Below are 24,552 nucleotides of genomic sequence, written 5' to 3'. Positions count from 1 at the left end.
CGCACGACGGACGACCCTTGCTTGCTCCTTCCTCGCCCCAGTCAGTCGCACCCCACGCTCCGATTCGAGGCGCCGCCCTCGCCCTTCCGCCAAGCCCAAGCACCTCCCTCCCTCCCCACCGCAATGGCCTCCTCCCTCGCCGCGCGCCGCCTCCTCTCCCGCGCCGCCGCCGCTCGCCGGCTCGCCCTCCCGGTGGCCACCGCCCCCGCGATTGCACACCGCCGTTTCTCAGCCGACGCGGGGCCGCCTCCGCCGACGCAGACGCTGCCGCCGCCTCCGCCGGAGCCCGTCGCCGAGCCGCCCAGGTCGGAGGGCGCGGGCGCCTCCTCCTCCACCACCGCCGGTGCCGGAGGGGCCCACAGGTCGTCGCCGGGAGCCGCGGCTGGGGCGCGGCGCCAGGGCGGTGCGGGCTACGAGGAGGAGCAGGAGAAGGTCCTCCGCGCGTCGCTGCTCCACGTGGTTGCGATTCGAACCCTCCTCCCCAAATCAGCTTCCATTTTCGCACGTCTGTGTTATTTGAGAGAGATTTGTTGGTCTTGTATGCTGTAGCCGCGCATGGGGTGGAGCGAGTCGGCCATGGTCGCAGGGGCCAGGGACGTCGGCATTTCACCGGCCATCGTCGGTGCCTTCCCAAGGAAGGAGGCCGCCCTTGTTGAGGTATCATTGCTTATCAATCAGATGCTTTGCGTTGCGAGCATGTTGATTCTACGAGGTGCCCAATAAATCTCCCTAAGAATAGAATATTTTGGTGGTGCTACATACTTGCATTGAATCAGTGATATAGCTATGGTGCTAAGCACACTTGTTCTGTTGGGTTCGAAGTTAACATGACCATTCTTGTTATTACTGGTAATGAATATTGTTGTGTTTGTGCACTCATGACGAATGATCATCTCAATCATACATGCTACCACACTTGTTCTATGCTTTGTGCTTGCATTTTGTAATACCTGCATCAGTACACATGCACGCTTGACAAAGTTTGTATTTGATTAGCTGCATGTGTGCTCAGTATGGTTATAATCCTTATGTTTCTATAAGATTGTCCAAATTTATTTATTTTGTTATTATGTATCCTGTGCTTGCATAAATATTTTCGTTATTATGTATTTGATTTAGCTGCATGTGTGCTCAGTAAGGCTTCATCAACTGAGAAAGCATGAGTAATGACCCTCCTAGTTAGGGAGGGTAGCACGCTGTCTAGATTTGGTTCCATCTGTTGAAATCATGGATTCATTAGACATTCATGCTACTCTGTTGTGTTAATATTCACACTTGTCCCACGAAATTTAGCATGTTTTGCCCCCCACCTGCCTCCAAACATCTGTAGGCTGTTATTTCCTGTATGCATTAGGATCTGTGACATTATGTTTGAAGAACTCAGTCCTTAGCTGTGCAATCTCTCTGTCAATTGTATGAGCAATTATTTATCTAGATCTTGTAGCCTCAAAAAAGGTGTGATAGATCTTGCTGAAGCTTTATGGAAGCTGTGGACTGATGCTTGTTTTCTTTAACTGCATTGTATTAGTAATTCGTTTTTAGTCATTTGCTAAAAATAGTGCAAATGTTTTATATGGACATGTTGGTGAGTTTTTTAGTCATCTTAGCATTTGGGAAGTTACTTTGAGATGTTAGCTAATGATCATTGAACCATTATCCAATACTCAGTGGTCACATTGAAATGCAGCGACCATGCACAAATATATGCAGATATGCTGTTAGTGGCCGTACTTCTATGTTCCAGCATTCTCTTATTGTCTGGTTGTGCTACTTCCAATATCGCTTCACATACGAAATAGTACATTTGCTGCAACCAGCTAAGATAATATATGGGTGGGTGGGTATTTGGGTTTGTTGTGGGTGGGGGGGGGGGGGGTGTTGATGGTGAGCATCCCTATGGTAGTACGACAAACTGATATAATGGTCGTATATTGTACCTCGATAACACTGCTGCCTGTGTTGTCCGCAATCGTTCCGTCTCAGCTATACAGGGAGCTCACACTTCCTGTCAGTCGTGACAACGTCCTTGATGCTTTATCTGTTGCCAATACTTTTCACACGATTTTTGGTTACTGTATTATACTCAAGTTACCCATAGCTGACAAACACCTTGCAGGTGTTACTTGGTTGATTTCAGTTGTCTTGAAGGGGGAGATAGTAGGAAACAAAGAGAGGGAAGAAAGCCGTAGAGTGAGGAATAAGAAAATATAAATGAGAAGTGAAAACGGAAAAGCTCCATTTAGTTGGATGGCAGATCATGGTGGGATGTGCTAAGTTTACAAGTTCTAAAACTTTGAAGGTTGAATTATTGTAAAAAGTGTTGGCCCAAATGGATCACTTCCTCATTAACCCCTAAGGCAATAGCCCAGTTTTGGTACACATATAGGCTGCCAACCAAGTGGTAGCTTGGTGGCTAAGCAAAGGGGTAAAATAGGAATAAAAACTAATAGAGCTACTAGACTTAACTAACAATCTCCCCCTAAGTCTAGCAGCTTTTACATAGAAAAGAAAGAATAATTGGTGATAAGGTGCACGTAGGCACGAACGACCCACGGATACTAGTGCTCACAGGCACTAAGTGCATACAGGCACTACTAATATATTATTCTATCACCATAAGGACTTAACCCTTGGAACTTGACTCTTCCTAAGTGTTGATGTGGTTGCCTTGATGCTCCCTTCCTCAGCGAACTTGAGCGGACTTGCTTTCCGGCATCCATCTGCCTCATGTCCCTCAGCCTCAGCGAAGGCGCGAGACTCACCGTCGTCGCGCGTCAGGTGAAGCACGGCGCCGGTCCCGTCCCGTCCCAGCACCGGCTGGTCGCCGAGAATGTCCGCCATGGTACGGTACCGTAGTGGCTCGACATGGTCCTCGTCGTGAGAGAGCGGAGTGGCAAAACTCATCGAGCAGTCTAGTGAAGAGCTCGTCGTAGTCGGTGGAAACCCGGGGACTGGGGTAGGCACGCTTGGCGAAGAAGAGCTGCCCGCTCCCCCAGCTCCTTCGAAGTGAACGTAGTAGCAGTACGTCGAAGTCGAGCCACCGTCCTCGGCGGCGTCGATCCCAGATGCGGAGCACTCCGTTGTCAATCTCCACACGCGACCCGTTCTCATCCAGCTGCCCGAGGTTGATGATCAAGTTCCTCAGTGCGGGAATGTAGTAGACACTGGTGAGGAGCCAGTGCTCGCTAGTCTTGGCGACGAGGATGACAGAGCTGACGCCCTTGATCTCCACGGCCAAAGAGTTGTCGAACTTGACGGAGTTGCGCACATCGACGTTCAAGTCGGAGAAGAACTCCCAACGCCCGGTCATGTGGTGTGTGACACCACTATCCAAGAACCAGCCATCAATCTTGTCGTCGCTGGTACCATCACTGAGAAAGATGTGTGCGCGCGGCTCGTCAAGGTGGAGGAGAGCCGTCGCTGCCGGTGCCGCGGAAAGAAGCTCGATGGTCCCGTGAACCAGGAACAGAGCTGGCTCCTCCTCCTCCATAGCCTGCGCAACGTGGGCCTTGCCGCGGCTCGGCTGGCGGCACTCCCTAGCCCAGTGGCCAGTCGTGCCACAGTTGTAGCAGGTGTTGTCTCGAGCGGCCTCGCGCTCACCGGCGGCACCGCCCTAGGCGCCTCCTTACGCCCCGGATGCCTTGCGCTGCTTGCCGCGCTTGCGGCCGCCTGTCGAGGAAGAAGACTCCTTCCGCTCCTTCTGGCGGGTGAGCCACCTCTCCTCGGTGAGGTGGAGCTGACCAGCGAAGATGATCTCCCTGCCAAAAGAAGGCTCGTTGCGGTCGTCAAACGCCTTGAGTCGCCTTGTCAGCTCCTCGATCGACAACGCCGAGAGGTCGAGCAGCGTCTCGATGGAGATAGCTAGCTGCGAGTACTTTGGGACGACGCGCAGGAACTTCGCCACGACTTTCTCTTCGTTGATCTTGTCGTCGCCGTACCTCTCCAGCCGTTGCATCAGGCTGGAGAGGCGGAGGGCGAAGTTGTCGACGTCTTCGCCCGACTTGAAAGCCAGACGATCCCACTCCTGCTGAAGCTTCTGCAGAGTGGACTTGCGGGCAAGGTCGCTGCCAACTCGGGCCGCAGCGATAGCATTCCAAGCGGCCTTGGCAGTCCTTTTCCCCGAGACGTTCGCCACCATCTCCATTAGGACCACGGCGAGCGACGCCTCGAGCGCTCGCCGGTCCTCGTGGCTGTCGACGTCGCCGTACCGGACTGCGTCCCACATCTCCCGCACCTGGAGCTTCACCTTCATCACCGAGGACCACTTCATGTAGTTGGTCTTCGTCAACATCGGCCACTGCGTGCTGCTAACAGACTCCCGGATAATGGTCTTCACGACCCTCGGGGGTCGGTGCTTGGAGTCGAGGTCGTAGTCGGAGTCGAGGTCGAAGTCGTAGTCAAAGTCGAGGCTGGACTCGTGGACAGAGCTCCTCCTGCTCCGAGGACGCCCGTCGTCCGCGCCTCGACGTAGACTCTGTTCCCACCGGTCCACCCCCGCGTTCTGCTGCCGATCCGCCTCCTCCGCCTCCTCAGCTCCATATCGTCACGACGCGCCAGATGGCGCGTCGCCTCCGCCTCCAGACACCGCTGCTGCCTGTGCCTCCTCCATGGCTAGGCGGGCTGCCTCGGCTGCATGCACGGCGGCTATGGAGGCTGCAGCGGCGCGTGCTGCCCAAGCTGCAGCCGCCTCTCTCGCCTTGGCGTCGCGCAACGCCGCCGCGTGTCGCCGGTCCTCTCGCCTCGCGTCCTCACGTGCCGCAACCGCACGCTGTGCCTGGCGCCGCTCCGCTGCTGCCTCCTCCTCAGCCTCAATGCGTCGCTCCTTCTCCCGGCGCGTGGCGCGCCGCACCGCCGCCGCCTCCTCACGCCGCTCCTCCTCCTCGACCGCCGTCCTACGGCACCGCGCACTGCTCGTGGCCGAGCGATGGGAGGAGGTACGGGAGGAGCCCTTGGAGTTGGTCGGGAGTACCGGCACCACGCCGGCCAGCGGTGGCACGCCGACCACTTGAGCCACGGCCGGTGCTCTCTTGGAGCTAGCCAGGGGAAGTTGAAGGAGATCCGGTCGGGTAAGAAGGTTGAGGGAGAAGTCACGAGTTGCTCTGCGCCGCTACTCCTGGCTACCGCGCGCCGCCGCTCCTGGCCGCCCGCGCGCTGCTGCTTCTTGCCGCACGTGCCGTGCCTGCGCGCCACTGCCCTCCAGACCTCGCGCGCCGCCGCCCGCGTCCGCCGAGCCCAGCCGCCGCTGCCGCACGAATCACGCAGCCGCCCGTGGCCTGCCGGCCCGCGCCTGAGCCAAGAAGCACCTCCCGCGCGTAGCCGCCCGTGTGCCTCGCACGCGGCGCCGCCACTACCGCCGCCCGCAGGTCAACGCCCAGCCGCCCGCGGGGCCACCGCTGCTGGATCCGTGCGCGGAGAGGGTGGGGGAGGTCCGCCAGCCGCCGGATCTGGGCCGGGAAGGTGAGCGCTGCTGCTGCTGGGGTGGGCCCACGCCAAGCGTGCTAGGGTTTCGGGTTGAGGCTGGAGCACGGGAGAGGAGAGGGGGATGAGAAAGATGGGGTCCGATACCAATTGTTGGCCCAAATGGATCACTTTCTCATTAACCCCTAAGGCAATAGCCCAGTTTTGGTACATATATAGTCTGCCAACCAAGTGGTAGCTTGGTGGCTAAGCAAAGGGGTAAAATAGGAATAAAAACTAATAGAGCTACTAGACTTAACTAACAATCTATTGTTGGCCCAAATGGATCACTTTCTCATTAACCCCTAAGGCAATAGCCCAGTTTTGGTAGATATATAGGCTGCCAACCAAGTGGTAGCTTGGTGGCTAAGCAAAGGGGTAAAATAGGAATAAAAACTAATAGAGCTACTAGACTTAACTAACAAAAAGAAGGTGTTGCCGTGTTGGTAAACTTTGAGGTCCTCTTGTTTGTGATGGCGGTTAATTTTGAATCACACAAAAAACTCAACCTCCTCTAGTCAGTTCAATCATTACATTTATTCAAAAAGAAAAATCCTTGCTTTTGTGGCTCTCTTTAGATGATTCCTTGCTGTTGCATTATACAGAGTGCCCCATTTTAAGAATTTGAGCGGATGTTATTCCACCATTGTTCTAAACTTCTAATACATCTTCCAAGATTCTGTAACAGCTTGACCTCTAACATGAAACTTTGCTGAATGATCACAGAATTGAAATAACGGTGCCTGATATGATTGCAGGATAAGCTTCAGTTTATTTATAATCTGCCTAAATAATTGGATATTCCAAAGTTCACATGAAGCAATAGCATTGCAGCACATGATCTAACTTTTGTTTTTAGAAAGTTCTGGAAAGCCTGAAGCCACTTTTGTTTTTCTCTGTTAGAATGTGCCTGTGCTGATTATCTTTTCCTATTTCTGTGTAGTTTTTCATGGATGACTGCCTTCAACAACTGATGGATCGCATTGATGCTGGAGAAGGAGAACAGTTGAAGAACTTGATACTGAGTGAGAGGCTCTCAAAACTTGTTCGGATGAGGCTGGAAATGCAGGCACCTTATATATCAAAGTGGCCTCAAGCACTGAGTATCCAGGTGTGCCATAGTCGACTTTGTTTGGGCTTTTGAGTTTAGTTCAGTCGCATTGCTATAATACCAGCTATATCCTGTTTGACAGTCTCAACCAGCAAATGTCTCAACAAGCTTGAAGCAGCGAGCTGTCCTAGTTGATGAGATCTGGCATGCTGCTGGAGATGTTGGATCAGATATTGATTGGTATGTGAAGCGTACTGTGCTTGGTGGTATATACTCAACCTCTGAGGTGTATATGCTGACTGACAATTCTCCAGGTTTGCACTTCTCCAGAACACCATTGGTTTCCAAGCCTCGTTTATTGCTAGTGATTTCAGTAATTTTACCTCTGGCAGCAATTTGACAGCAAGCATGATATGAAAATTTAAAAAAAAATGTTTCTGATACACTAGTTGAACTGCATGCGGTTCAGAATGGAGATATGTAGGGGTTCTTTTTCTAAATATGCCAGGGTGAACTGTGTTTGTTACTTGCAGTTTATAAGCTATAACTTTTCAAACTTCAATTCTTTGGTTACATAGCCTTTTATCTTCCCAAAGTTATTTAGAAATACATGACAGAAGCAGAACACTTACGTGGGATTCCACGGAACCATGTGCCTTCTTTTTTTTTTGCTTTTTTGTTTTTGCTTTCATGGTACAACTAAAACATAGAAAGAAGCAGTCCAAAGAATGCGTTCCACTCAAGTACTGATCTTCCAGCTTTAGTCTTGAGAAAGCACATCATACGATTAATGATAAGGGTCATTGTCTCGTTTTTGTTGGTGTTGAACACATTCAAGTAAATAGCTTCCACAATCTGCTCCATTCTGAATAGAAGTTCTATGGGATTCTGGATTGTCTAAACTGTCCTGGTGTTTGTATGATTAAGTGCTAGTGCTTGCATGATTGATGGATCGTTCCCACTTGTGGCACTTGGCAGAGTTCCGTGATACATGGACGTTTGTGAACCGCCGTATCAAGGATGCTCTTGATCTTCAGAAAACCTTCCAAGAGGTAGGAGACTCTGCACCCAAATTTCATCATCACATGAGCTGCCTGCCATTACCTCCTTGCTATCAAGTATTGACCTGTTGAATTGAAACGATTTCTTCCCAGGCCGCGTACCTTGCTGAAGCCATAGGAGCAGGCATGGGCGGTACCGTGCAGGGCGTCCTGAACCGAGTCTTCCAGAACCGAGGCTCATGAACTAGGACTAGTTCTACAGGCTGCATCGAATACTCTTCATTTCTCAATGTGTCTCCGATCCACCAGCGCCTTTTTTTTTTAGCAGTTGGCATGATGTTTAATAAAGCGAATTGTGCTTTGGTTCCATGATCACGTTAGGGTCTGGTGACATTGTATATAGGTTAGCAGTGTCACATCGGATCCTAATTAGGAGGATTAAACATGAGCTAATTATAAAACTAATTGTAGAATGATGAATTTTTTAAGCCTAATTAATCCGTCATTAGCAAATGATTACTGTAGCACTATATTGATAAATCATGACAAATCATGGACTAATTAGGCTCAATAGATTTGTCTCGCGAATTAGACGTCATTTGTGCAATTAATTTTGTAATTAGTTTATGTTTAATACTCATAATTAGTATCAAACATCCGATGTGACAGATGCTAAACTTTAATCGGGTGTATCCAGACATTCCGTAGTTCGGGAGGTCTATTTTAAATGGACTCTGCCAGGTTGGTAGGCATTATTTTGGTCCACATACATGCGTGCAAAGGCGTGGGATCATTCGGTTTGAGGCTAGCTTCATTGTTAATTAGCGCCGCGTGAGGACACGCTTGACCATGCACGATCTGGCTTCGCTAGAGACGTTTCTGGTCTAGAGGAAAACTGTGCTTGAAGGTTCCAGTATGCTGATGGGGCATAGCATAGATAGGTTCAAGGTTGTTTGCATGACGTTGGTGCGGCTTGCATCAGAAACTCGTGTCAGCACAGACGACAATTTTTATTAGCAGCATAAAACCGTTGGGTGGGCCAATAATTTAGTGACGGGCACGAAATAACGACAAGAACAGGAGCCATGGACGACGACGGCGATGGGATGGATGGATGGGCGTGGCAGAACAAGATGAAGCTGCCCCTGCGATTGGCTTGCTCATGAAGGAAAACAGCCAATGTGAACGCAAAGAAAAGAAATGCTTATGCAGTTGGCGAGTAGGAGAGATGCACGCGTTTGTTTCTTTCGTTGTTTTGTTTATTTTACTACATACGTGCTGATGATAAAGCAGCGAGCGAAGACTTGAGTTGACGCCGATCTGCGATTAATCCAGCAAACTATACTTAATAATAAGTATACATATGTGCAGGGATCTCGATCGCACAATAATAATAGTACTGTCAGCATCGTATCGTCCTCGACCATCAACCAATGACTAATGCTAGCAATAACGAGCTTTCTTCCTCTCAAAAAAGAAATGATAACGAGTTTTCTTGTAAATTTTTCCCTTTTTTAACAATATGACTAGTAAATTTGTCATTTTTTTACCCGCAAAAAAACCATTTTTTACCCAAAAACAGCTCTTTTACAACGGTATAAAAGTACGTACTTATTGGTACTATTTTCTTTGTTTCCACCGTCCGATTTGAAAAAATAATTAAAAAATAAATTTAAGGATTATTTTTTTACTTCCACACCAATTTGGTACTCACTTGGTATCCTTAGGTACTTCTTTTGTTTCCACCATTAGATTTCTCGGGATGTACGGCTCTCATTTTTTCTAACTATTCTAAAATTTCTCAAAAAATATTCCTTTTGAAAAAAAAGGTTAAACATGTTAATAATATCACTAGAGTATGATTGATTCCTCTATGCTTGGAAAGATCTAGATCATACAGCTTTAGGCTTGTTCGCTTCAGCTTATAAGCCGGCTGAAAAGCTGAAACGGCTGATTTGTTGTGAGAGGAAAACACTATTTGGTAGCTGATAAGTCGGCTGAATAAGCTGAAGCAAACGAGCTGTTACATCAAGGCTTTCGCCTTTTCACGAAGGCTTGCTACTTTGCTAGCTTACCTTGGCATTGACTAGCCCTAACTTTTATATATTGGGTCAATATTTAGATTGCGCCTTAGCGATGACACGTGATGTCATTGTCGCTTTTCACGTCAGGCAGACCCATTTGCTCGTACGGTGATGACTAGGACACGCCTAAGCGATTCAGGCCTTTTTTAGTTCCCAATTCGGGAGTGACAAATTTAGTATTTTGCCATAAATGCGCAACTGTAGCGTTTCATTTGTATTTGTGAATTATTGTCCAAATATTGACTAATTAGGCTTAAAAGATTCGTCTCGTAAAGTACAATAAAACTGTGCAATTAGTTTTTGATTTCGTCTACATTTAGTACTCCATGTATGTACCGTAAGTTTGATGTGATGGGAAATCTTCTTTTTGCATAGTGTCAAAGTTGGGAGTTTGGAGGTAACTAAACATGACCTGATCAAAAACTAAACTAGGGTCTTGTTTAGTTGACCAACTTTAGGGTGCCCAAATTACTGTAGCAACACTGTAGCGTTTCGTTTGTATTTGTGAATTATTGTCCAAACATTGACTAATTAGGCTCAAAAGATTCATCTCGCAAAGTACAACAAAACTGTGCAATTAGTTTTTAATTTCGTCTACATTTAGTACTCCATGCATGTACCGCAAGTTTGATGTGATGGGGAATCTTCTTTTTGCATAGTGCCAAAGTTAGAATTTGGGGTGAACTAAACAAGGTCTAGTACAGTATAGTAGTAGAAAACTAGAAATCGGGTGAGATAATCAACATCTAAGTGGGAAGAACCGGAGTCGAGTTTCTTAGCACCGAAGACTTTGCTTAATGGGGGGTTAGTGGTTACCCAAACGTTATTACAATGCCATATGACTGAGCACAGTGAGTAGGAACCCTCCACTAACTTGACTTTTGGAAAAAATAATACTGTCTTCGAAATATATTAGGACCACTATAATATCCTCTCTTTGCTGCAATAGAATTGTAAAAATCTCATAAATCTACGATACAATCAACGTCTGCGTGTATATGAACGTCTGCGTCTGTACTGTGTGATTCAAAAAATAGTATTTAACTTTTTAGATATATATATTTTCTCAAAATAAAGCTTCAAAATTTCCACGGAAAGACACTGTTTCTGTGACAGGAGGGAGTGTGTAGCTAAAAAGTAGTGAAATACAACAGTAAATACAACAGTTTGGTACCAGTATATGGGACGGGAGAAGCAATATTGGTAGGATGTTCACTGTTATTCAATCTAACAAATTGTATGTCCAGTTACTTATCATGCAAGGATATATTGGGCTGCTTTGATTAGATTATCAATTTATCTCCTTTTATTTTTTTAGTGGCAAGTGCATGCGCTGTGCCAGAGTATTTCTTGGAACCAAAATATTCGTCAAAATTGCAATCAGTATATAGATAAATCGGTTCACGTGGCAGGAAAGGAAAGGAAGACGTGACAGCCATTGCCTTACCGAAACTTCCTAGAAAAAACCGCACACGACAGGTATGTCAATGCGACCGGCCATGCCATCACCACTCACCGGTTTGCATTTGTCTCTTCTACCCAAGGTCCATGGATACAAAGTGTACAACTATAGCCAGCATTGTGGCCAGAGGTTAATAGTATTTCTATCCACTTAAAAGGAAATCGAGAAGATGGTGCAGGTAGCAACACTCTTAAAGCAAATATTTATTTCTTTTTAGGAAAATGAAAATAAAAGGCGACGACTCTAAGCAGAAGTAGAATGTGAATATAGGCAGAGCTATATGAAGCCAGCCTACAGGAGCACATGACTGAACTTGTTTCTTGAGTTTCACCTTTGTACAAAGTGATTCATAGTGTACGGTTTCATGTATAAGCATGACAACTAAATCTCATGAACCACGTGAACTCAGTTTAAAAGATGTTCGTTAAATGTTTTTTTCCATACTTTTTAGATCTCATCCATCAGATTTAAATTTAACGGGTCTTCGTACATTCTTCTCTCCATCCTACTCTCCGCTCCCCCCACCCCACCCTGCATCGTCAATTTCTCGCTATGTTCTTCCCGCCATATCCAACACCCGCATCCCTACCATGCTAACTCGGCTACATCAGCACAATCACTACGTCTCCTCCGCTCTAGCACCACCAATGGTGGTCCTCCGCTAACATGCCGAGTACTCGCCATTCCCCGCGCTGCCCCACAGTATTGTCGTCCTTCCGCGCATGACTTTTCCATGAAACCTAAAATTCTTTATAGTCCCATTCAAAGTCTAAATCTATCGACATATTTTTTTAGGATGTTGTACGCCAACTCGCAGCGAAGTTTTAGTCAATCGAAGAATAGTAGTTCGTGAGATTCAAATTATCACAATTCATGAGATTTCTAATGTTTTCATTGCCTACTAAGGGGGCGTTTGGTTTCTCAAGCTAAAGTTTAGTCCGTGTCACATCATATATTCAGAGGCTAATTAGGAGAACTAAATATGAGTTAATTATAAAAACTAATTGCACATATGGAGGCTAAACGGCGAGACGAATCTATTAAGCATAATTAATCCATCATTAGCAAATGGTTACTGTAGCAGCACATTGCTAAATCATGGACTAATTAGGCTTAATAGATTCATTTTGCCGTTTAGCCTCCATCTGTGTAATAGGTTTCGTAAATAGTCTACGTTTAATACTTCTAATTAGTATCTAAATATTCGACGTGATTGGTGCTAAAAAAAATAAGAAGGGAACCACCCCGCTAACCTAACCTTGCAAGCGAAGGAAAGCAAAGCCACCGGCCGGCCAAGTCAGCGGGCGAAGACCAGCCCCCGGGACGGCGCGACCCCCGCGCCGCGCACCTGCCTGCCTATATAAACAGACAGGACGGCGGAGCACGCCACCACATCACCGGCCCACACAACCCCAGTCTCGTGCAGCACGCTCCTCTGCTCCTGCGCCTGCTCATCCGTTTCAAGCGAATCCGAGCGCAAGACCCACCCAGCCATGGCGGAGGCGGCGCCCACCACCAACGGCGGCGGCGGCGGCATCGGGACCATCCTCGCCACTGGCGACCGGGACTTCCTCGTCCGCAACTCCGGCGAGCAGGTCAGACCATCTATCCCCCGTTCTTGGCCTTTTGCTTTTCCCCCCTCCTTCCGCGCGCTAGTCGACTATTCGTGGCGCAGATTTGCGATTTGGCGCTGTTCTTGGCCAGATTGTGCCCATGGATCGTCGCTTCTTGGTCTTTTCTTCCGGTGATTCGTTCGATTGGATGATGATCCGATGATGAGTGGGGTTTTGTGGTCGGTGGGAGAGGGGGTTTGCTTCGTGAACTTTTACTGTAGAGCTAGTATTTTTAGGGGTAAACTTGAATTGTCGCGGTGAGCAGGATTGCCAATTTTTAACAGGCTAGCATGTGAGGATAGGCATGACCTTACTAGAAACAATTGAAACGGCTACGGTACCCCGAATTTTTACTAGCGGGCTTAATTTATTTCTTTCAATTTTCTCTGATTTATTCATTCTCCAGGCTACCAAGTTCAAGGTTCATCCAGGCTAGAAAATTAGTGCTAGTGCTCTGTTCTCGTACCCAGGGGCGAAGCCATGTTAGGCTTGCCGAGTGCACAGGCACCAAGGAAAAAATAATCAGAGATTATCACTTACTTTTCAACACTTGTGCACTCCCTGAACTCCAATGTGTGCATCACCATCCGGCCCAGTAGCCCACGCTTGTTGTGCTTGCATACTTTCTTTGCAGGCAGGGCAATCAAAGCATTGTATCAGAAAAAGCACACACGGACGGCGCAGTGGTCGTCTACTAACAAGCCAAGTGTGTCGCGCGTATGACGAGCAAGAATTGCACTAGTAGAAAAACGACATTCCATCCTCAACAAAAATCTCAGTTGTTTTTGGATCCGGAACTAAAGGAGGTCTTTAGTCCCGGGTGAAAGATCCGGAACTAAAGATGGGGGACCTTTAGTCCCGAGTAATTAGTCCCGGTTGGGAAAACCGAGATATATGAGGTTTCCCAACCGGGACTAATGCTCGTTTTTTCTACCAGTGTTGCGCGATAAAGCTAAACGACACCCGCAAAAGTGCGGTTGCTCAAAACGCAAAAACTTCCTTGTCCAGATTTCAAATCGCAAGCGGCAAAAAATAGGGAGGCATCTCATCGCCGGTCGCTACAGCACGCCTCCTCAGCTGCTCGTAAGCTTCCTTATTTCTCTCTGCGACAGCATCCTTCCGGAATCTTGTTTTGCTCCAAATTTCAATGGTATGCAAATAATTTCCTCACGAATGTTTTGGGTGCAAATCAATTTGTTTGAAGTAATAAGGTAGTGTTTCAATTTATTTGGTCACCAATTTTGATTCATTCATTTTAAATTGCAATGTTAGGGTCTGCATTTAGAGGTTTTGCTTTTGCAAATTGCAACAAATGGGCAACTAAGAAAGGATCCATCGATATTTGAGACTTGAGGAATTGGAGTAATATACAAAATCATGTAATTGGGAATTGGTGTAATAATATTGGAAATATGTATTTTTCATCTCTTAAGTATTTTGGAAGTGTCCCTCATGTTTTAATTGGTGCAAATCGATTTTAATTGGTGCAAATCGATCCTTAATTTATTATATCGGTGTACTAATCATCCCTATCCTAACACTTTTTCCTACAATATTTGGTCGGATACATCATTTTAATAAGTATTTTTACCGTTACCGCTTTGTCATTGTATAGGTTAGACATAGATTTTTTATACATGTACATATTGAACTGTGCACTCAGGTCGGCCATGCTCTAGCTTCGCCCCTGCTCGTACCTCTAATCGAATCGTGATGTTGTTTGGAGATCTTATCTAGGAATCACTAGTCCTTGTGTCACGATCAGTTGTGCAAGATGGGGGTAATATTGTTCTGATATTTATTCTGAAAATATAGTATCAAGATTGGTTGCATGAGTGAAAATAAGGACGAGTTCATAGGTTATGATACCTTCGGTAAGTTCAGGCATGTGAGAAATAGTATTTCTGGAATCATGCATCGTATTCTTCTTCAACATAATTGAAAAGCACAATTGTTTACATTTGGTGAATGAATTCAGCTATCTTGCCATGCCCAACCAGAATGTGGTAACTGAATAGCTCTGTGCATTCTCCTTATCTTATCCAGCAGGTGAAGATCAGCAGCATTGAGGCGAGCCCTGTGGCCCTCTACTTCTCAGCCTCGTGGTGCCCGCCATGCAGGCGGTTCACTCCCAAGCTTATCGAAGCATACAAAGAACTGGCTTCTCAGGGCAAGAGCTTCGAGGTTGTCTTTGTTTCAGGTGATCAGGATGAGGACGCATTCAATGAGTACTTTGCAAAGATGCCATGGTTGGCGGTCCCTTTCTCTGACTCTGAAGGCCGTGAGGCCCTTGATGGCCGGTTTAAGGTCTCTGGTATCCCACACCTTGTCATTCTTGATGCAAAAACTGGTGAAGTTTACACTGAGGATGGTGTTGGATTAGTGAGCGAGTATGGTGTAGAGGCTTACCCTTTCACACCAGAGAGGATCAATGAACTGAAGGAGCAGGAAAAAGCAGCAAAGGAGAATCAAACCATTAAAAGCGTGCTTGGCACATCCACTCGGGACTATCTAATTACAAGCAAGGGAGACAAGGTAACTGGTTCATGCAACTTCTTTATCACCTCTAATTGCTTCATGGTTTTGCAAATGCTTACCTGTTTTATTATTGTTGTCTGTATCCAGGTGCCCATCTCTGAGCTCGAGGGGAAGTATGTTGGTCTGTGCTTTGTGGTGCCTGGCTATGGTCCAGTAGATGAATTCATTTCTGTGCTTGCCAAGATCTATGAGAAACTCAAAGAAGTGGGTGAGAAATTTGAAGTTGTAGCTGTGTCCTTGGACAGCGATGAGTCATCGTTCAATGAGAGTCTTGCAAAGATGCCTTGGCTTGCCATTCCTCAAGGTGACAAGATGTGTGAGAAGCTGGTTCGTTACTTTGAGCTTAGGACTCTTCCTACACTTGTTCTTATTGGTACCGATGGGAAGACACTGAACACCAATGTTGCGGACATAATTGAAGAGCATGGTTTTGAGGCATGGGAGGGCTTCCCCTTTAGTGCTGAGAAGCTGGAAACTCTTGCTGAGAAGGCAAAGGCTAAAGCAGCATCACAGACCTTGGAGTCCCTTCTAATCAGTGGTGATTTGGACTTTGTCATTGGAAAAGGTGGAGCAAAGGTATGCACTACTGTTGCTTGACTTCTTATATGATTTTGTGATTTTGTCATTGAAGAAGACAAATTATCACTGCATTAAGTATTATATTTATTTTAAGATAAAGATAAATGGGGCATTATCTATGCTTGATTTCATAAATAAAGTAGTGTTATCTATGCTTGATTTCATAAATAAAGAACTTTTTTTGTTTTAACAGCATCCTATTTTATAATTAACCACCATGACCTTGAATAGTGGTCCTTATGCTAATTTTAGGCACGGATAGATGATAAAGAGATGTTTATCAAGTAAACAGAGTTTCTGCCAGTTGATGATGGATAGATATTATTTAACGGCATCCTTTTATTTTACTGTCTGCTTAGTAAAGACATACAATCTTTATGCACTTTTTGGTGGTTTTTAATTATATTGGTCTAATTATCATGAGAAGACTGAAATATACTTAATGTATATCACAGGTTCCTGTATCAGAACTTGTCGGGAAGACTGTCCTCCTTTACTTCTCAGCCAAATGGTGTGGACCATGTCGTGCCTTCCTGCCTACGCTTGTCAAGGAATACAACAAGATCAGGGAGAAGCACAGTGATTTTGAGATCGTCTTCATCTCTAGTGACAGGGACCAGAGCTCCTTCGATGAATTTTTCACTGAAATGCCATGGCTTGCTCTTCCCTTGGAAGATGAACGCAAGGCGTTCCTGAAGAAGACCTTCAGAATCCGTGGGATCCCTTCACTTGTCGCCATTGGTCCTAATGGGCAGACTGTCAGTAGGGATGCAAAGGCCCAGCTGATGATCCACGGTGCTGAGGCTTTCCCCTTCACCGAGGAGAGACTTGAGGAGCTGCAGAAGGAGCTGGATGAGATGGCAAAGGGGTGGCCTGAGAAGCTGAAGCATGAGCTGCATGAAGAGCATGAGCTTGTCCTGGAGCGCCGTGGCACTTTCAGCTGTGACGGGTGCGAGGAGATGGGCAATACATGGTCCTACAGTTGCAACAAGTGCGACTTTGATCTGCACCCCAAGTGCGCGCTGGCAGAGGAGGAAAAGAAGGGCGAGGAGGACGGGAAGGCCGCTGAGGAAACCCCGGCTGGGTATGTGTGCGAGGGAGGTGTGTGCAGGAAGGCCTAGAGCTGTTCTCCTGGGTTGCGTTTGCCAGTTGCAGTGCTGTCTGAAATGGTGTGTGGTGTGGTAATAAATAATCATCAGATCAGTTGGTTTGCTTGGAGTTGAGGTGTTTGGTCTGTCGATGTCTGTATTAATCGATCGTAGTTGCACCCTGAACTTTTAGGAGTATATGTGAGTACCTTTTCAGATCAAATAAAAGGTTTTAGCCTCACTTGTTATTTCTGTTCTTAAGCATGTTGCGAGTGTGAGAGATGCGGGTTGGAGTAAGTTGGTGCAGTTTAGTGTTGTTTATTTTCTTGTGTGTGTTTCTGAAAGTTGGATCTTCCATGCTCTTTCTCTCCCGCTGTTGTAACAGCTTCTGCGATCCGGTGGCTTTGGCTTTGTCCGGTTTAACGACGGCACACAGGGTGAGAGTAACGGTGTCCAAAGTGAGAGGCAGGATCATCAACTCCTATCCGATGGTTGATCCAGATTCTTGCACAGCCAGTGTTCAAGTCCAAAATAGACCTTGTTTAGTTCACTCCTTTTTTCCAACTTTGGCGCTATGCAAAAAGAAGATTCCCCAACACATCAAACTTGCGGTATATGCATGGAGTATTAAATGTAGATGAAATCAAAAACTAATTGCACAGTTTTGTTGTACTTTGCGAGACGAATCTTTTGAGCCTAATTAGTCAATGTTTGGACAATAATTCACAAATACAAACGAAATGCTACAGTTGCGCATTTATGGCAAAATGTAAACTTTGCCACTCCCAATTTGAAAACTAAACAAGGCCATACCTGATTTCGCAACTTTTGGCATATGAAAAGTACTCTCGCCAGCAAGAAAGAACCAAAGATTGCTGCGCAGCACCACAAGTACAGCAAAGCTAACACCACCAAGCTAACCAGGTGTGGATCTAAACACCCAGCCAAAATCACCGGGCGGAGCCACTTACTCGATCGCTCCGGCCAACCAATAATCCAACTATCCAAGGGCATGTTCGCTTCAGCTTATAAACCGGCGGAAAAGCTGAAACGGCTGATTTATTGTAAGAGGAAAACACTGTTTGATGGCTGATAAGCCAGCTGAATAAGCTGAAGCGAACAGGCCGCAAGTCCACGAGCTAGGTGAGCTAGAGCGCGGCCGGCGAATGGCGGAGCGGGCCACCACCAAAGGCGGCGGCATTGGGGGGATCGGGACTTCCTCGTCCGCAACTCCGGCGAGCAGGTCAGCCCTGGATGGATCCTCATCATGCATTGGTCGCATGAAAGTGTGTGGTGAGATCGATCAGTAACTTGAGCTACAGCCACCAACAAGGTACGTTGCAAGTAACATGGGCGCCATGGTTGGTTTTGCTTGCTTCTTGGAATTCATCGAGCTCATAGGATCGGGTCAAGATGATTTTTGATACCTGCCTTGGCTTAATGCCCATACCTTTCACCACCCTGGAGCTGCACTACACTACAACACAGCCATCTTCCTGATGAGAACATTGCCACGGTCTCTGGTGCTCCTGTTGCACGGTTGCACATATAAAAAAAATGCATGAAGATCCAAATGAAAATGTGGACGGATGTATAGAACATATTATCATGTGTGTCAATGCAAAGTTTGTGCTTTAACAAAAAAATTGTTGGAGAAAAAAAAAGAGAAATTGACTTATTATGCTAACTTCAAATAGTTCTTTCTCAACATGCTCTCTTTCTAACAAATATATATATATATATATATATATATATATATATATCGAATTTTTTTATTAATTAATTTCAAAGTTCAAAATGCTGAGTATGCAAAACATGAAAAGAGAGTTTTCGTTAATTAGTCAGATATAATTATCCAATCTAGAGCAACTAAATATTAAAAACGGGCACTTGCAGTCTTCTTCTTGGTGCCGTAGATGTGAATTATTTTTTCTATAAACTTGGTCAAACTTGAGATAGTTTGATTTTGGGACAGAGGGGGTAATTAATTCAATAATCAGCAATCTCTTTACCATAATTCAATCTCACAAGACTCCGTAAATGTGCTTCTGATCGTTTCATAATGAACAACAATTTGTTCTCCTCAACCAGAATGTGGCACCTGAATAACTCTCTGCATGCACCTGGTCTTTCTGTTATCCTACAGGTGAAGATCAGCGCCATTGAGGCAAGCACCGTGGCCCTCTACTTCTCAGCCTCATGGTGCCCACCTTGCAGGAGGTTCACACCGACTTTTGTCGAAGTATACGAAGAACTGACCTCACAGGACAACAGTCTTGAGGTCGTCTTTGTTTCCCGCGACAGGGACGAGGAGTCATTCAACGCATACTTGGCAAAAATGCCATGGTTGGCAGTCCCATTCGCTGACTCTGAATGCCTTCAGCGCCTCATGAAGGGGTATAAGGTCAATGGTATTCCAAACCTTGTCATCCTTAGTGGAGAAACAGGTTAAATTTATACAAAAGAGGGCGTTAAGTTTATCAGTGAGTATGGTATAGGGGCTTCCCCATTCACATTACAGAGGATCAATGAACTGAAGGAGCAGGAGAAAGCAGCGAAGGATAATCAAACTATTCATAGTGTTCTTGGCACACCCACTCGTGACTATCTAATTTCAAGCGAAGGAGACAAGGTACCTGTCCAATGCACTTGTTCATCTTCATCATCCATTGCCTTTTGTCTTTAACAAACACACGTTCAACAGTTCTATCATCAGGTGCCCATTTCTGAGCTTGAGGGGAAGTATGTCGCTTTGTTCTTCATGGTGAGGCCAATCGATGAGTTCACTGCAGTTCTCACTAAGATATATGAGAAACTCAGAGCAGTGGGAGAGAAATTTGAAGTTGTCACTGTATACTTTGGCAGCAACGAGTCGGTGTTTAATGAGAGTTTTGCAAGCATGCCTTGGCTTGCAATTCCTCATGGTGACAAGATGTGTGATAAACTGGTTCGATACTTTGAGCTTACGACTCTTCCCACACTTGTCCTGATTGGGCCTGACGGTAAGACACTAAACAACAACATTGCGGATGTAATTGAAGAGCATGGTTCGGAGGCATGGGAGGGGTTTCCCTTCAACGCTGAGAAGCTAGAAATTTTTGCTGACAAGTCTAAGACCAAAGCAGCATCACAGAGTTTGGAATCCCTTCTGGTCAAAGATGACTTGAACTTTGTCACGGGAAAAGATGGAGTGAAGGTATGTCTTAAGGTAGTACTCCCTCCGTATCGAAATATTTATCGCTTTTAACTTTTAATCATGTTCAAAAATTATTTAAGTATCATTTTACTTTGTTTGTGATTTACTTTATTATCAAAAGTATTTCATGCATAACTTATCTTTTCCTACATTTGCAATAATTTTTTGAATAAGACGAATGGTCAAACGGTACGGGGAAAAGTCAACAACGTTAAATATTTTGATACGGAGGTAGTAATACTTAATTTCTATACATGCCATGAAAATCCTCTTCTAATAAATGTTGGTGTGCCATTTATAATTTTTAATGTAGTCTAGGCACATGAGTGAACCACAACGAAAGGAGCAGAGCATGATAATTTATGGATCTCAAATTGGTAGGAATCACATATGTGGGAACCTAGATGACAAGATAAAAAATATTGACTGAAAGATGTATATCTAGTCGAGAGCTGCAATTTTCGTACCAAATTTGTCTTCATCCAAATTTGTATCGAAATTTCCCAAGACGAGACGCAAATAGTACTAGTGACAGTTTCAAAGACGAAATGGAAGAAACAACTTATTTTCGCTGCCAGTTCTTATGAAATGACAATAATGATGTAACCCTATCTGTTCCTTATTTGATCACCATCAGTTTTTTATGGATTATACTGCTGGTTCATGTTGAAAACCATATACTGATGGTTTAAACCAACTGACAATGGCAGTTGTTTGGGGACTAAACTATTAAAGTAGGTTAACACTATTTTTATTGGTTGCTGGTGATTATAAGGAGAACATGAACATGGTATACACGTTGCTAGACTACAGAGTTATCTAAGTAGCCGATCCTATCTAGTTAGGATTACAAGAACCGGCAATATCACGCTAAAAGTACGGCTTGTGCAGCAACTTCTGTATACCCCCAACAGATTGTTAGATCACCAACGGTGCCTTGGTTGTGGTCCTTGAGGAGCCCTTACTTAAAAAGAGAAGTTACTGCAAACAGATTGGTTTTACCCCTTTCTACCTCTGTGATTAGCATGACAAGATTGAAATATATGCCTTTATGTCTTAGGTTCCTGTATCAGAACTTGTCGGAAAGACAGTCATCCTTTACTTCTCAACCAAATGGTGTCCACCATGCCGAGACTTTCTGCCCACGCTTGTCAAGGAGTACAAGAAGATGAAGGAGAAGAACAGTGATTTTGAGATCCTTTTCATCTCTATCGACAAGGACCAGGCTCGTACGATGAGTTTTTCTCTGACATGCCATGGCTCGCACTCCCTTTGGGAGACGAAAGGAAGGAACTACTTATCAAGAAGTTCAGAATCCGTGAGATCCCTTCACTCATCGTCATAGGTCCTTCCGGGCTGACACTCACCAAGGATGCCAAATCCCACCTGCTGGCGCACGGTGCCGACGCATTCCCTTTCACCGAAGAGACACTTCAGGAGCTGGAGAAGAAGCTCGATGGAAAGGCCAAGGCGTGGCCTGAGAAGGTGAAGCACGAGCTTGTCCTCAAGCGCAGTGGCACTACTGTCACCTACAGCTGCGACGGATGTGAAGGGTTGGGCAGCTCATGGTCCTAGCGGTGCGATCGGTGCGACTTCGTTCTGTACCCCAACTGTGCACTGGGGAAGAAGGACAGGAAGGGAGAGGCCACCGATGAAGCCCCAGCTGGATATGCATGCGAGGGAGGTGTGTGCAAGAAGGCATAGAGTTGTTTTCCTGAATGCTTGTTCTACCTGAATGGTGTGTGGTGTGATAAGATATTATAATCATTCAATGGTTTTGCTTGCAATTGAAGTGATCGACAATGTGACGTTTGTTTTAAGCAGTTTTTACCCTGAACATTCAGGAGTAGAAATGTGCAGAACCATGTAATACTGTTACCAATAATTAAGGGCAAGGTTTTGCCGTGTGACCCGCGCATTGTTACGAGGCTGATTGTGTATTCAAATATATTTATTAGGATTGTAAATTCGCTTATAGTATTAAGATTTTAGGATAAACCATTTGATTTAATAGCAACAAGTGCATCATATTTTCTCGCAAGAAAATGTGCCCCATAATTTAATTCATTAATTGGAAAGACCATAACTTTGTATATTGTTCTGAACTTTTATTTTGATGATTTAGTGGCCAAGATTATTGATTCCATAGCTGCATATAACAAGTTTGGTTCATAGATTAGCTTTAGTAAGTTCAACTGTTCAAGCATGTGAGACAGGATTTCTGGAGAAATTATGCATTAGGTTCTTCTTGAACATAATAAAACGGATTGTGGCACAATCAGGTTGTGGCACCTGAACTGCTTTGTTGCTTCTCCTTGTATCTTGCAGGTGAGCATCAGCGGTGCCATGAATAGCACTCGTATTCAATATGAGGATTCTAGGCTCGAATATATACATGTGCAAGTATTAGCAAATATACACAAAACTCTTTATACAATAGGGAAAATAATAGGGAAAATAGGAAGAGTACATATACATCTAACAAGCAGCATTGATGATTCTGTGCCCGTTGAGATTTTCCTCATCTTCATGACAGAAACCACTAGGACAACGAAGTTAATTTGCTTAATTCACTTATTGTCCAAAATTATTCATTGTATATCTTATTATCAACAAGCAAATTCATTACTCCCGCCTTTTGTCTTGTAAAGCACATCAATCTTTGATTAACACTTAATTTTAAAATTTGCAAATTATACTATACAGATTTGGTATGATTGTATTCATATCTAAAAACACTTACTTATTATGTCGATTTCATAGTCGTTAACATTATAATGTACAAGATATTGATGGTCAAAATAAGGCACTGCATCGGGTCAAACTGCCTATTATGCCTTAAAAAAGAGGAGGGGTATACTGAATCAAATGAGATGTGCATTCAAAGTAGTTTAGGGAAGGAAAAACTATAACCAACTTTTACAAAAAGGAAATGCCAATTTCGTTTTTTTTTTTTGAAAAAAAGTTTGTAGACATGATGACCCAAAGGCTTTACATATATCAGTTACATGATTGCATACATCACAGACCGTTAATTTTACAAATGGCACAAGCTGCTACATAGAAGCTACTCATAGTTGTGCCTTAAAAATTTTCAACTTGCACTACAAAGTGACAAATGCTGCAATCCAACTGACATGTAGCCTCGGTGTCCGACTGTCCGTACAGTTTAAGCAAAAGATCCCAAATGATGGCCTAGCCTGGAGGAGATTCCGATGGCTCGACTGAAAGATACTCACGATGGCATTTTCTTCTCATCGTCATTTAACTAACTAATTACCTCCATTATGCTATCATGTTTCCTCAAATGTTAAATATTCTAGTTAATCAATGTGCTATAAAAGTGAGCATTTTTGTGACGACTAGAATTGAAGCTATCACAAAAGATTCTTCGGAGCTTCTGATGGAGTGGAGACGTGTGCGGCCGGTGTTGGCAACTGAGAGAACCAATCGGCTTCCAGGGGAACATCATTTTTGCCTAGCCTCGTTGGGTATTGACAACAATTTTGTGATTATAAAACGTATGCATGCGCCAGTGTTCCGCATATGCTTAGGAATAAACTGCCAAGTGCATATTTTGTTCAATAAATTATATGAGACCGACGGCTCTTGAACCTTAAAGATATTAAACTATCCATGGCCATGAAAATGACAAGTGTGAAATTTGAGGGAGAAAAAAACGAGCCCCTCAAATGGACATGTATTCATGGCATAAGATCAAATGAAAAGAATTAAGAGACTAGACAGTACGGAACACTTTTCTTTCCTTAGTGCTCTTGCAAGATTAAATATTCTAAAAATTAGGGACAAGTTTTCATGATGAATCACAAAAATGTGGTGTTAGCGGATATGCCTAGGAATGATCTCTAAGCGGGGAGTTCGCAATAGCCAGCTAATTTCTCAATGGCTATCTTTACATGATAACGAATATTTGCAAGGGAGGAATAAGAGCCAAACTAAGCCTTTTTCTTCAAGAACACAAACTTCTGGAAGAATACTAAATTACATCAACTGTATTCATCAGTTAAACACTTCAAAAGTTCTCCTGTAATTCCATTAAATTCAAACAAAGAGTAACTGGCAAATTTTCAAGTGAGCTTGACTTTAAGAATATCAAAAGGTTCATTCTGCTTATAGTTCTCAAATAGAATTTCAAGCGAAATCATTTGTGAAGAAGATGACGACGATCAATGTAAACTTCTCTCTTGTTTTTCTGTCAGGGAAACTTTTGATACTTATTATAAACATTTCTAAATTAAACTGATTATATATAATAACTCATCATTCATAAAAAAATGAATGTATAAAAAGCTAGCAGGGACAGCTATTGAAGCAAATCAGAGTATTTCACTATAGTAAATTCAAGCAAAATGTAAAGAATAATCTCCTTTTCCTTTTGCAAAATGGTAGACATTTAGTTTTGTTTCTCCTTTTTCACAAAAATGTAAAACATTAGCTTTGTTGCCATAAGGAACTGAAAACC

At 44.6% G+C, this 24,552-nt stretch overlaps 2 protein-coding genes and 1 pseudogene across 5 annotated transcripts; all 3 read left to right on the top strand.

Annotated features, from left to right (window-relative positions):
- The first annotated feature begins 24 nt into the window (after window positions 1–24).
- On the top strand, window positions 25–8,022 carry LOC117838719 (uncharacterized). The gene is made up of 6 exons (XM_034718852.2): window positions 25–459; window positions 550–657; window positions 6,401–6,568; window positions 6,651–6,822; window positions 7,487–7,560; window positions 7,663–8,022. The coding sequence occupies exons 1-6, from the start codon at window positions 124–126 to the stop codon at window positions 7,750–7,752; spliced, it is 948 nt and encodes a 315-aa protein (XP_034574743.1). The 5' UTR covers window positions 25–123; the 3' UTR covers window positions 7,753–8,022.
- A 4,415-nt stretch (window positions 8,023–12,437) lies between these two features.
- Window positions 12,438–17,121, top strand: LOC117838177 (probable nucleoredoxin 1-1). Of its 4 annotated transcripts, none has more exons than XM_034718094.2 (5): window positions 12,438–12,650; window positions 13,677–13,751; window positions 14,718–15,203; window positions 15,294–15,782; window positions 16,241–17,121. In XM_034718094.2, the coding sequence occupies exons 1-5, from the start codon at window positions 12,549–12,551 to the stop codon at window positions 16,904–16,906; spliced, it is 1,818 nt and encodes a 605-aa protein (XP_034573985.1). In that variant the 5' UTR covers window positions 12,438–12,548; the 3' UTR covers window positions 16,907–17,121. The 4 variants fall into 4 exon arrangements, with proteins under 4 accessions (XP_034573985.1, XP_034573984.1, XP_034573987.1 ...); XM_034718093.2 differs by having other exon boundaries at window positions 14,715–15,203; XM_034718096.2 differs by lacking the exon at window positions 13,677–13,751 and having other exon boundaries at window positions 12,439–12,650.
- A 587-nt stretch (window positions 17,122–17,708) lies between these two features.
- Window positions 17,709–21,894, top strand: LOC117835668 (probable nucleoredoxin 1-1; annotated as a pseudogene).
- The last annotated feature ends 2,658 nt before the right edge of the window (window positions 21,895–24,552 follow it).

This window comes from Setaria viridis, chromosome 9 (genome assembly GCF_005286985.2).
Source record: "Setaria viridis chromosome 9, Setaria_viridis_v4.0, whole genome shotgun sequence".
Classification (NCBI taxonomy): domain Eukaryota; kingdom Viridiplantae; phylum Streptophyta; class Magnoliopsida; order Poales; family Poaceae; genus Setaria; species Setaria viridis.
The sequence above is the reverse complement of the archived record's forward strand: the minus strand, read 5'-3'. Positions and strand labels throughout refer to the sequence as shown.